This window comes from Myxine glutinosa, chromosome 2, assembly GCF_964187855.1.
Source record: "Myxine glutinosa chromosome 2, kmMyxGlut1.1, whole genome shotgun sequence".
NCBI classification, from domain to species: Eukaryota; Metazoa; Chordata; class Myxini; order Myxiniformes; family Myxinidae; genus Myxine; species Myxine glutinosa.
The window spans coordinates 7,425,124-7,438,657 of record NC_136262.1 but is presented as its reverse complement, the minus strand read 5'-3'; the positions used below and the strand labels follow the sequence as shown (position 1 = coordinate 7,438,657).

Genomic DNA, 13,534 nt, shown 5'->3' with positions numbered 1-13,534 from the left:
CTGATGTTGCTGATGCCGATGTTGCTGATGTTTCTGCTGCTGATGCTGCTGGCTGATGTTGCTGTTGCTGATGTTGCTGTTGTTGATGTTGCTGCTGCTGATGTTACTGTTGCTGATGTTTCTGCTGCTGATGCTGATGTTTCTGCTGCTGATGTTTCTGCTGCTGATGTTGCTGTTGCTGCTGATGTTGCTGATGTTGCTGCTGCTGATGTTGCTGTTGCTGATGTTGCTGTTACTGTTGCTGATGTTTCTGCTGCTGATGTTGCTGTTGCTGATGTTGCTGTTGTTGATGTTGCTGCTGCTGATGTTACTGTTGCTGATGTTTCTGCTGCTGATGTTGCTGTTGCTGATGTTGCTGTTACTGTTGCTGATGTTTCTGCTGCTGATGTTGCTGTTGCTGATGTTGCTGTTGCTGATGTTGCTGTTGTTGATGTTGCTGCTGCTGATGTTACTGTTGCTGATGTTTCTGCTGCTGATGTTGCTGTTACTGTTGCTGATGTTGCTGATGTTTCTGCTGCTGATGTTGCTGATGCTGATGTTACTGCTGATGTTACTGTTGCTGATGTTGCTGATGTTACTGTTGCTGATGTTGCTGTTGCTGATGTTACTGTTGCTGATGTTGCTGATGTTGCTGCTGCTGATGTTGCTATTGCTGATGCTGATGTTGCTGCTGATGTAACTGTTGCTGATGCTACTGTCGCTGATGTTGCTGTTGCTGATGTTTCTGATGTTGCTTTTTCTGATGTTGCTGTTGCTGATGTTGCTTTTTCTGATGTTGCTGTTGCTGATGTTGCTGTTGTTGATGTTGCTGATGCTGCTGATGTTGCTGCTGTTGCTGCTGCTGCTGTTGTTGATGTGCTGCTACACTAAAAATTGTAAAGAGTAGCAAGGTCGGAGAATATTAATGAGCCTCTGATAGGTAAAAGGGGGCCAAAAGCCGAAATGGACATGAAGCCTAGGATCTAGGAAGCTTAACAGTAGTGAGTTAACAAACATAATGTTGTTATTGTTGGTGGTGTTGTATAGCACCAGACAGTTATCTCGAACAAAGCCGCAATACGGAGACAGCCGATCGATCTCCCAGGAGCGACCCAGAGATTCCCCACATCCAGGATGGTCTATCCCCGCCTTCACAAATTCAGGGCCATGACAGAGTTAGAGGGAGAGAGAGAAGAGACAGAGAGACGAGAGGGAAAGGGCCGGTCCATGGGGATCGATAGTCATTCGGAGGGAAGAATGGAGAAGATTTGGCCTCCGACTTGCGTTGTGGGGTACAACCACCCCGAAGAGGCATCCCCCATAGTTGTGCAAACATAATGTTTTCATTAGTGCTGCTCAAGGTAGAGGCAAACAATCAGAACAACCCAAATCATGCGAAAATTACAAAACACTGACACCAATGATTAGAGACGAGGCCAATGAGAAACCTGATGTTCACCCATGATGTTCAAATCACACATACTGTATGCATTTGTCCATTGTCTATACTCATGCCCACTGCTGTCTACTGTGTGTCCTGCACATGCTTTTGTACAAGCTGCACTTTGAGCTACATCCATTTGATTAAGATGAATCAGTTTGTCATTTCCATGTTGCTGCATTCCCCTATTCTTCCCAAGGAGAAGAGTTGACGGACAAGGAAAAGACACAGTTGGATTCCAGCCGCAGATTTGGCCGAGCACAATCTGCGGGAACGATCGACGTCTGGTGGCTGTTTGATGATGGGGGTATGGCAAGGGGAGGAGTAACGGTTGTAGTTTGAGGAATTTAAAGCAATTGATGACTTTATGTGAAGCTAGAAGGGCACTCGGTAGAGTATATAGTCTCTCCTCACGCGCTCATTCTAGCCTGGTGTTGGCTTAGCGGTTATGGTGCCGGCTTGGGATCCTAGGATCCTGGGTTCATTTGCTTAACGGTTAGGGTGCAGCTTGGGATCCTAGGATCCTGGGTTCGTTGGCTTAGCAGTTAGGGTGCCGGCTTGGGATCCTAGGATCCTGGGTTCGTTGGCTTAGCGGTTAGGGTGCCAGCTTGGGATCCTAGGATCCTGGGGTCATTGGTTTAGCGGTTAGGGTGCGGCTTGGGATCCTAGGATCCTGGGTTCGTTGGTTTAGCGGTTAGGGTGCAGCTTGGGATCCTAGGATCTTGGGTTCGTTGGTTTAGCGGTTAGGGTGCGGCTTGGGATCCTAGGATCCTGGGTTCTTTGGTTTAGCGGTTAGGGTGCAGCTTGTGATCCTAGGATCCTGGGTTCATTGGCTTAGCGGTTAGGGTGCCGGATTGGGATCCTAGGTTCGTTGGCTTAGCGGTTAGGGTGCCGGCTTGGGATCCTAGGATCCTGGGTTCGTTGGCTTAGCGGTTAGGGTGCCGGTTTGGGATCCTAGGATCCTGGGTTTGAATCCCGGTCGATCGCTGAATCGACCGTTTGAATCCCGGTCAATCAGCCTGTCATCCTTCCGAGGTCGGCAAATTGAGTACCAGTTCACTGGTAATTAATTCCCTGTGTGTCACAAGAGGTGACTAACAGGGTTGGCGGCAGGAATGGCATCGGGCTGTAAAACATTGCTTCTAAAAAGGGGACCCAGGTGCCCGAAAAAGGCCAACCCCTGCTCTGCAGGGAAAAATGGCCTCTAAAGGTGGTTCCTTACACGCTCATTCTGAACAACAATACTCATTCTCAACATCGTTAACTGAACACGCTACTATTATGGTCCAGATACCTTTATCATCCAGGCACCCTGTTATGTCACATAAATTGCCATTATCTGTCATTTATTGATGGATTATTAGGATATGAAACGACTACTTTGTGCACAGTAAGGATAAATTGTGTCAATGAAGGGGAATAGAACCACCTTTAGAGGCCATTTTTCCCCGCAGAGCAGGGGTTGGCCTTTTTCGGGCACCTTGGACCCCTTTTTGGAGCAATGTTTTATGGCCGGATGCTCTTCCTGTCGCCAACCCTTTTTGTCGCCTTTTGCGACACACAGGGAATTACCAGTGAACTGGTACTCAATTTGCGGACCTCGGAAGGATGACAGGCTGAGTCAAACCCCCTGGTGTTAATTCAGCGATCGACCGGGATTTGAACCCAGGATCCTAAGATCCCAAGCCGGCACCCTGACCACGAAGCAAACAAACCCAGGATCCTAGGATCCCAAGCTGGCACCCTAACCGCTAAGCCAACGAACCCAGAATCGATCCTAGGATCCCAGGCCGGCACCCTAACCGCTAAGCCAACGAACCCAGGATCCCAGGATCCCAGGCCGGCACCCTAACCGCTTGGCCAACACCAGGTTTTATATTTTCAATCCCCCCCCCTTCCCCCCCAAATTCCCCCCCCCCCTTCCCACGCCTCCTCCCCCCAAGCCCTCTCCCTCCCACACATCTCCCTGCTCTTAAATGTTGTGTGCTCTCAAGTGTTTGTGTGCTTCCCATTCTCTTGTCTTCCGCTCCCTCTTTTTATATATTTTGTTTGTCTGGTTGATTTGTTTGTGAAGTAAATGTCAGCTCTTTCACGAGCCTCGATTCAGTATACAAAAAAAAAAAAAAAAAAAAAATCCAAGTTGGCTGCCAGACCACGTGACCGATGACGTCATAAATTTAATTCTTCACACATCGGAATCGTAGATCAGATATATGAAGTTTGCCATTGCATTGCCTTTTGAACCTCCTGCGTCACCTCACTCTTCCATGAGCCTCGATTGTGTCTGAAAAAAAAATCCTCCGTCACGTGCTTCTTCGAAAGTCTCATTGTGATGAAAACGTCCTTCACGGAAGAATGAATTTCACGATATTAACAACTAGACTTGGGTGCCAGGAGTTTGTGATTCGATGTCCTTTTACATAAACAAGACAGTTTATAGTTTAATGTGATATATTATAACAACCTGACTGGGTTATTGAAGGAGTACAAAATCTCATACGTGTGACGTATCTGCCTGAGCACGTTGATGGTCAGGTAAGATAAATGGGACAGACGATTGGTAATTATGTATCGGTGTAATCATTTTGTATGCAGGTCTCACTTTGCTCATCCCACATCTCCTCACGACCAAGAAGAAGTGGCGGAATTGTCGCATCCGGATTTTTATCGGAGGGAAGATTTCTCGCATCGACCAAGACAGACGCATGTGAGGTGTCCCTCCTTTCAACCGATGCCACCCATGCCCGATTAATCGGCCGATCTCACCCGTACCTACTCGTACTCTTTTGCCAAACTAGTCGACAGTATTTTGTGTAAATTCAGCTGATTTAACGTTTGAAAATGTTTCGTTTACTTTTGCCTGCTCATTAAGGATGGCGTCCCTGCTCAGCAAGTTTCGCATCGACTTCTCCCACATCGAGGTTCTTGGGGATATCAACAGCCGACCATCTCAGTGCAGGTATCCATGCATCTCTTAAGTACTGATGGCATGCTTTCAATACCTCATGGAGGTGGGTACACTCTATAGTCTATAACTCCAGTTGGACATGTTTCCTGTTGTGTAACTAGAGTTCATGGAACACCTAACCCCATTCAGTGTTCTTGTATATAATTAATTTTATATACAATATATGTATATATATATATATTGTTGCGGTTTTGAGAACCCACACAGGTAACATCATTAAAGGTTAAAGGTTGCACCCCATAGTTAGGCCACAAACAACACGTAGGCCCATTTAGAACATTAGTTATGTCATAGTATGTGTTTAGGATAAGGCCATTTCCCTAGTAAATCAGCTACGTTGTGTAAAACAAATAAGAGTAGGCCCCGTTCATTCTGCAGCCCTCCCTCCAATCGACTCCATTGCACACCATCCAGTCTGCACCCCATTGCCCTCGCATTAGGATGCTCGCAGTTGTTGCACCTTGCTTGCCAGTAGCGTTCGCTGCCCTTGGGCTTTCGCTCGAACCAGCCAAAATGCCACGAGGTAAGGCCCGAAAAGGGGGCGGAGCGCACGGGTGGGGGTGTGGCCACGTCAGGCAGACATCAAGGGCGGAGCCGGTAAGACCCTATCAACCAACCAGGGCTCGAGTGGGCATGGTTAAACGGCGTGGCTAGAGGTTCGAGAGGGTTCGCAAAGCGGCGCTATATAACCGCGAGCGCAAAGCCCTCTGAAGGACTGATGCGATTACAAAGGACTGCAGTGTTGTAAAGGACTGTCCAAGGACTTGCACGATTGCGTTTTACCAAGAGGACTGAACGGCACTCAATATATGAGAATGACTCGCGTGCATACGGCAGTGGCAAAGAACTGGGACTTGGCTTGGCTTTGGTGACATCATTGGGAAAGCATTGCTGGAGCGGCGCATTGCGTAGGACTTGGGGAAGTGGCGCATTGTACCGAGCTATACCGGGAGCGCGTGTAAGGCGCCGGTACAACTATTACGTACGCCAGTATAATCGCCAGCTTACCGATCCCCCCCAGTATAATTGTCCGATCCGCGCCACCGACACGGGGAGATCTTGCCTGCCGTCTACCATCACCAGCTGCTTCGTGGTACGAGTCGGGGACCGGAGCGAGTTGTGGACGCCATCGGTGGACCCTCAACCCGACCATCTACAAACCCCGTGTGAGTGAGTCTGAGAGTGTGATTGAGTGTGAACGGGCCCATGTCCAGGGATAAGTATAAGACTGTATAAGGCTGCCCTGTGTATCTGCTTCTTCTTCTTCCCTGTACATTGCTTCTTTTCCTCCTCTTATCTATCTATAATTCCAGTAATCTCTGTGTGTGTGTGTATGTGTGTGTGTATGTGTGTGTGTATGTCTGTGTGTCTGTGACCGCTGTTTCTCGACAACCACGGGTCCCATATACTTGAAACTTGCCAGGTATATTGCTGGGGACCTGAGGATGTGCCTTTTCAAGGTTTCATATTAATCGGACAAGTAGTTACCGAGCTATGGCGATTTAGCCGTTCGCCGTTCGCTTTGGCTTTGCGAATGGACCGAACCATTTCATGTAAATAGAGGGGGGGGGGGGTTCTACCGTACTCGCAAGCCGTTCGCTTTGGACCAAACCATTTCATGTAAATAGAGGGGGGGGATTGTCACCGTACTCGCAAGCCGTTCGCTTTGGCTTTGCGAATGGACCAAACCATTTCATGTAAATAGAGGGGGGGGATTGTCACCGTACTCGCAAGCCGTTCGCTTTGGCTTTGCGAATGGACCAAACCATTTCATGTAAATAGAGGGGGGGGGGGATATAATTTTAGATATATATATAGTACGGGCATGCCCTAGTTTGTACAAAGTGTAATAAATTACCTGTTCTTCCTGTTTTCCTCTTAATTCGACCGGCTTAGTGATTTCTCAATTGGGTAAGCGTGGCACGATCACAACCGCTCCGATCGGGTTAATACCTGTTAACGGCCCGAATCGCGGCTCGCTAATCGCTCGGCGTGTCCACTGAAACCGTGGTTTGGGTGAGGTTATTTCCTTGCTTCACGGCCGGTGTTAGTACTTAGGTAATACGACTAATTCGGCTTACAACCCTATTTAACACCGACCGGAAGGAACGTGATAGCCCCGGATCGCGTCGGCTCGTAAAAAGACAAGGAGATTAATCCCCCCTTGGTAAGGGGGAGGCCGACGTTCTGAGATCCGCAACAATATATATATATATATATTGTTACTGTCGCGGTTAAGATGTTATATTGACCGAGCGGTGGTGTATTACCGCGACCTAACACTAACAGTTCCCCCGATTCTTCCCCAACTCACCCGATTCACCCCAAACTTTGGCCGTATCGCACCGCAGCTGCCCAATCTGGAAAACTCTAAAACGACCGAATGCAAAGAGGAAAAGGAATAAGACGAGAAGACGGACAGAAGAGTAATTGGATTTATTATACACACAAGCAAAAAGAAAGCAGTCACGTTTATTTACAGACGAGATTAGATACACAGTGCAACGCTAACTTACCTACAGTCTTAATTAACCCAGGGACAGAACAAACAAAAGACAGACTCACACGGGGAATGATGACAGGAATTGGCTGGAAGGAGAGGATGGCTTGGAGCTGTATTGTGCAGCACGATCGGCGCGTTTAGCAGCCGCCGTTCCTTTGTGGCCCTGCTCGAAACCGCCGTCCAGGCCCCAAGCGGCTGTTGGGTGTTGTTGCTGCTGTGGCCGCCGCTGCTTTTCCAGGATTACAACAGGCTTTGTGCTTTCTGGGATGTCCTCTCCTTGGATGTTCTCTATGTTCTCTTGGTCCAATCACTCCTCACCACCGACAACTCAACGCAACCAACGCAACCACTGACCACCACAACGCAACCACTGACGACCAAAACCACACAACTCAGCTCTGCTTCTTGGACCCTCTCTCTTCTCAACGGCTTGGGCTCCCTTTTGTCTGCCGGTAAAAGCTCATCTCTCAAAGCTTGTCTCAGCTTCTCTTTTGGGAGCGTCGCGCTGCGGATTTTAGCTGCGGTCACGCCTGCTCATTCCCTCCTCTCAGCGCCTCTCTTTCTTCTTTAAAGCTGGACTGCTTGGGGAGTGTCGCGCTGTGGGTTATATAGGCCCCGCCCCTCAACCTTTGCGAACCTCCCCGATCGCTCTTCCTCCGCCCTCTCTAGCCAAACCCCTGGCTCATGGTTGGTCGAGTGGGGCTGGCTCACTCCTCCCCTCTATGACGAGGTGGAGACACGCCTTTCTTCTCCGACCCTGCCTCGTGGTCAATGGCGGTTATTGGAGGGGAGGTAATTGCCAAACGACGAAAAGGGGGAATGGAGGTTTTGGGAATGGGGATGAAGGGAATCTATCTCTTTCACTGGTGCAATGGAGTACTGTACTTCAATTAATGGGAGACACAGCCTTACCCTAAAACACAGAATAAGATATAACTATCGAACAGGGGTATTCTATTATTGGCTGACGTGTATGCTTGTGGACTAATTATGGGATGCCCTTTGACCTTTACACAGCTCCGGAGGCAGGAGGCGCAGAATAACAATAATAATAATAATAAAGCACACAATCAAAAAAATATACAGTCCTCATATCCACAACACTGCATCCTCCTCCTCTTAGGCACGTCCCGGGCCTACAACTTTTATTTAGTGTGACACGTAGGTGTAGTTCCCTCTACTTTTAACCTGACCCTGAGTGCGACAGTTTTAAAACATAAATAAATGTGTCCCGCTGCTCCATTGCACCCTGCCTAACAGACTTACGCCCACAGTTAACCGAATTGCGGAATTGTCTTCAAACTATACACTGACGGTGGGGAGCATTATTTACAATGACGCTATTTTTATTTACAAAACTAACCCAGGACCTGTGATTGTTCTTTCTGGGGAGGAGACAGTCTGCTCTGCATCGACGCACCATTAAAGCACCCAAAAACGCACCAATACACACCCAAGCACCAATCGGTGCAGTCATCACTGTTCAAGAATAAAAAATAAATCAACAACCCCTAACCCTGCAGGTGATTTCTTGCTCTTCGGCTCCCTCTGCTGGTTATTATTATTGTCTTCCAGTTGTTGTCTTTCTTTCATTTTCTTACTGGCGGCCTATTTGCAATAAAGTGTGCCCAACGTGTCCATTTTATTTTCTTTATTTATGGCCCACAGGGCCGACTACGTGTGGTTCACCTGTGGGGCATCGGTGCCCTGTGGCCAAGGTCCGCCAGCAAGATTTCGGGCCCTCATGGCTGGTTCCAGCAGAGGGGCCATGCCCCAACCCATGGGGTCCATAAGTGGTGCTCGGCCACAGACATGTGGTCCATAATGTGGTGCATCGATGCAGACAGCTGGTTCTGAGAGTTCCGGGCGCACAATGGCCGACTCACGCACGCTCCCCTCGGCGCCCCATGGCGCACAGGTCATGTGGGAGACAAAAGGGGGACAAGAGAAATGAGCGAGGGGTAAGGTCACAAGGGTACACGTCAATAAGGCAATGCAAGGCGAAATGCGTACGGAGAGCGAAATGAGAAAGCTCGTCCCTACCGTACGTCACCCCCCCTGTCACCTACACTACCCTTGCCCTTACCCCATATGTACAAAAATCTACACATTACCAATCCGTCGCTACCGTCACGTCTTCCCCTTATTTCCCTTATACCAAATTCGTCTTCACTCCCCCACTATCCAAAATTTGCCATCACCCAATTCGTCATCAATCCTCATAAGGAGGAAGAGATGGAACAACAAAGCACAATGTCACACCCACGTCATGATGCGTCTCACAATCCAAACATTTGCACAGTAAAAAATAATCAAAACATGGCATGGTGTGGAGTACCTGTCACCTCAGGTGAGTGGATGCAGATGGTGCGAGGAGACTCCAATCCTAACTATCCTCTAAATGACCTTAACACACTTTACACTACCCGGGGTCTCTCCCTGCCAATCCATTGGCCAACTTACACTATGGGTTCTAAAAACCAATTCCCATTGACCAAACTGTGGTGCTTCTCAATTTGGGGTCTCACTCCCCCGATTCATCTCCCGGTGCCCTCGCACAATTTCTGGGCTGCGACGTGTAGCTCTCCCAGCAGGTCTACCCACCTGCACACCTCCACCACTGCAGTTGCCACCCGAGCTTACCTAGCTCCTCACCCTAACCTAACTAACTGGGGAAAGCCCCTCCTGGCTCTGTCACCCCACTCGGTGCCCTCTGGCACTGGGCTACCCGGGTCCGTCCTCCGGATCCTCGGGCCCCATCCACAACAACTACTACCGGCTCCCAGAGCCCACCTGCGGCCTCACCTGGCCGACATCCTCACAGTGGTGGAGCGCCCAACCAACTACACACACTAACAGGCTACACGCCCAGCCATTTCCACAACACTAATGCACCCATCCAAAGACCATTCTTTCACCCGCACCACAGATGCCAATATCCAACCACAATTTACCTGTACCCTCTACCTAACACTTACACTACCCGCCCCGGGTATCCGTGATGGGGGTCCACTCTTCCCCCATTCACACCTTCGCACCATCCACTCCACTCCACAATTTCCACCATACTCACTCCACGACCATCCATTCCAATACTCCATACCATTTATTCCATACACCTGTTCTCCATTCACCTGTCGTTGCACACCTGTGCAATCATACCTGGTGCCACCTGCACCCTCCTCCTCTTCCTAGACCATTTGGTCAACACAACACGCAATCACCACTACTCCCTCATACACTGCTCCACACACCTGTTCAATTCTCAACCACACGGGATCATCTCATCTAACTACTCCCCTCTGAAACTTGCGCTTCCCAGTCGTCCCTTTAAACTATTGCGCTCCCACGTCATTATAATCCACACTACTCTACCTGCGTCCCCACTACAGGTATCCTTGTCACTAACTAACCTTAACATTACCTAATGTCATCTTCGCTAGATCCCTACACACAATATCCTAACCCACCCGGGCTAGTTTTCACTGCCATCAACCCCATAAGCTAGTGCTTCTTTGCCCCCCTCTGTGAGGGATGGTGGATTTGCCATCCCACCACATCGGGGAGGTCCTATCAATTTCGCTCGTCCAAATCCAACAAATCAAAAATTTGTCATTTACTGCTAATCACCGTACCAATCATCAAATTTTGCCTTTTTCTAATTTTGGGTCCAAAACACTAACCTCATCACCCGTCTACTTATTAGATCCTCTCGGTGCGCCAATTTCCTTCTAAAGCTCGGCTTCGTACAGCCGAGCAATGAACGCGGGTTCTTTGGTGCCGGCGGCTGGATACGTCCCGCATTCGGGGCAGGGACGGGGGCTTACCCGGGCCGAGATCCCACGCACCACCTCGGCGTGGAGCCATCCAATGTCCCGATCTTGACCTGCCGGCACGTCTCAACAAAAAGTGGTCGCCATGACGACCCTTCCTATCGGGCTGCCCGCTCCGCCTAGTGAAGCCCGGACGCGGCCGTTCCAAGCGAGGCACAGCGTGGATCGCGTACGGCGGTCCTTTCGAACCCGCCGTGGCTCGGATCCCCGCTGGTTCTCGCGGCACGCGAAGCCCGGCACGCACCGAGGGCCCGATTCGGCTATAAGTCGCTCTAACCGCTAACCCGGTTACCGTCGATGCCTCACCTGCATGCTTACACGCATACGCTACCCCTTTCTTGCCCATACATCCAGCTGTTCCCATGCTCCTCGTCGTACCTTCTCTAACACACCCAGGTACACTCATTCCGCTCACCGACTTGGTCACACACCTGACCACCGAGCACCTTGGCACACATTCGTCGATCGCACACCTCACCAACACACCTCTTCGCGCCCCTTCTTCGGTCACCTCCTCTGTGACAATCACAGGTGTGCTTTCACTCGCACACCCAACCACGTGCCTCACGACCAACTCAAGTGTGCATTCCCCCACACGCTCTACCATTCCAGGTGTGCATCCTTCCATTCCAGGTGTACATCCTCGCTCACCTGTCACAACCAACTCACGCTCCGTGTCACTCTCACTACTCTCACCTCCACTCTCGGTCGCGCACTCACCCTTACTCTCGACAGCGCACTCTTTCCTCATGCACCTGTCCGTTACACACCTTTCTCGCGCATCCTCTTGCGCACACTCTTTCGTTACTTCCTTCGTAACACTTACCACACCGCGCTTCCATGTACCCCCTCGCACACGCGCTACGACCGACTCACTCTCGACAGCACACTCACTCCTCGGCGCGCACTTTTTCCTCACACACCCCAGAGTCGGACATTCTCGCACACCTCCTCTTTCGCACACGGTACCTGTCACACACTTCACCAACGGCCTCTCACGAACACCCGGATCCAAATCAACCCCCAAGCCGACTGAAGCTCCCCTCACATCATATACATTGCCGAATATTTCGCCACTCACCTTGGCACCTCGTCTCCGCACCTCTTTTGCCACCTGCAACCTCTTTATTTGGTTAGTGAGCATCACATTATGAGTTGAGCACCGACCTTGTACCAATTCCATTACCTCCTCCTGGATTTCTTTCTTAGTTTCTGTCCGTCTCTTCTTAATTTCACTCACCTCTTCTTCCACTTCCTCTAATTTTTGCTTCACCTCTTTTATTTCCCGGTGCGTCTCCTCAAGTTCGTCCTCTAAGGCTACCTTGACCGTCTCTATGTGCATCCTCACCTGCCGGTCCTTCGTCTCCATTACCTCTGTCACCTCGTCCAACCTCATTGTCAGTCCCTCACGTACCATCTGACATTGCCTCTGTGTCGCTATTAAGTCATTTTTAATTTCTTTTTGTGTCGCCTTTAACCCTCCTAGTACCGCAGTGTTCTTTTGTACCTGCTCCACTAGTTCTTTTTGTCCCTCCGTCAGCTGTTCCACCTCCTCCGTCAGATCTTCTATTCCCCCTTGTAACCTAGCCGTATTATTCCTCACCTCTTTCTCTATACGCTTTTCACCTCGCTTTACCTCCTCGCGTACCCCCGAGACCTCCTCACTTACACCTCGTCGTATCTCCTCTTTCATCTCCTCCATCTCCTTTGTAGATGCCACCCTCATCTGTCCCAATTCATCCCTCTGAGCATCCAGTTTACTTTCTAACCCGATTTGCACCTCCTCTATCTGGTTCCCCATTCGTTTGATTTCCCGGGCAGATTGTTCCCCTATTTCCCGCAATTTGTCCTCCATCCTATTTTCTAACCCCACTAACCCATTTTTCACCTCTTTTATCCCATCATCTAACCCCTCAAATTTTTTTTCTAATCCCTCACCGGTACCCCTCGCTTCGTCCCTCATTACCCCCATTTGGCCCTCCAATTGCTCACCCTGAGCATCCATCCGGTTCCCCATTACCCCCATTTGGCCCTCCAATCGCTCACCCTGAGCATCCATCCCTTTGAAATTATCATCTGTTTTTACCATAAAGGCCATCATCTGTTTCATAAACAGGTTCCAATTCATTGGCATCTCGGGTTCGACTACCGCGACCATGGGCGCGGCTAAATTTGGTGCCGCAACAACCACGTGCGCGAGGACGCCATCTTGTGCGTCTGATACTCCCTCAACCGCCTCCTCATTGCTCCCCTCCATTTGATCCTGGGTTACTCCTAACCCCTCCTCTAGCTCACCCACCGGCATCCGATCGCCTTGACCAGCCATGGCGCGATTTCAAAATTCGGGTTTTTGTAAAACAACACAAATTTCCAGCAGCTTGTAATTTTGAGCGCGTTAAGCGCGCTTCGGGTCCGTATCTCACTCCCAGACACCAATTGTTACTGTCGCGGTTAAGATGTTATATTGACCGAGCGGTGGTGTATTACCGCGACCTAACACTAACAGTTCCCCCGATTCTTCCCCAACTCACCCGATTCACCCCAAACTTTGGCCGTATCGCACCGCAGCTGCCCAATCTGGAAAACTCTAAAACGACCGAATGCAAAGAGGAAAAGGAATAAGACGAGAAGACGGACAGAAGAGTAATTGGATTTATTATACACACAAGCAAAAAGAAAGCAGTCACGTTTATTTACAGACGAGATTAGATACACAGTGCAACGCTAGCTTACCTACAGTCTTAATTAACCCAGGGACAGAACAAACAAAAGACAGACTCACACGGGGAATGATGACAGGAATTGGCTGG

The 13,534-nt window shown here is 49.7% G+C and overlaps 1 protein-coding gene across 1 annotated transcript in view; it reads left to right on the top strand.

Moving 5' to 3' along the window:
* The window catches only part of LOC137422075 (solute carrier family 12 member 2-like), a 222,851-nt gene that overhangs the window by 168,608 nt on the left and 40,709 nt on the right, over positions 1-13,534 (top strand). Inside the window, exons 21-23 of the mRNA XM_078772946.1 lie at positions 1,620-1,727; positions 4,016-4,127; positions 4,293-4,379. Coding sequence (XP_078629072.1) covers positions 1,620-1,727; positions 4,016-4,127; positions 4,293-4,379 — 307 coding nt within the window. The remainder of the gene's footprint in view (positions 1-1,619; positions 1,728-4,015; positions 4,128-4,292; positions 4,380-13,534) is intronic.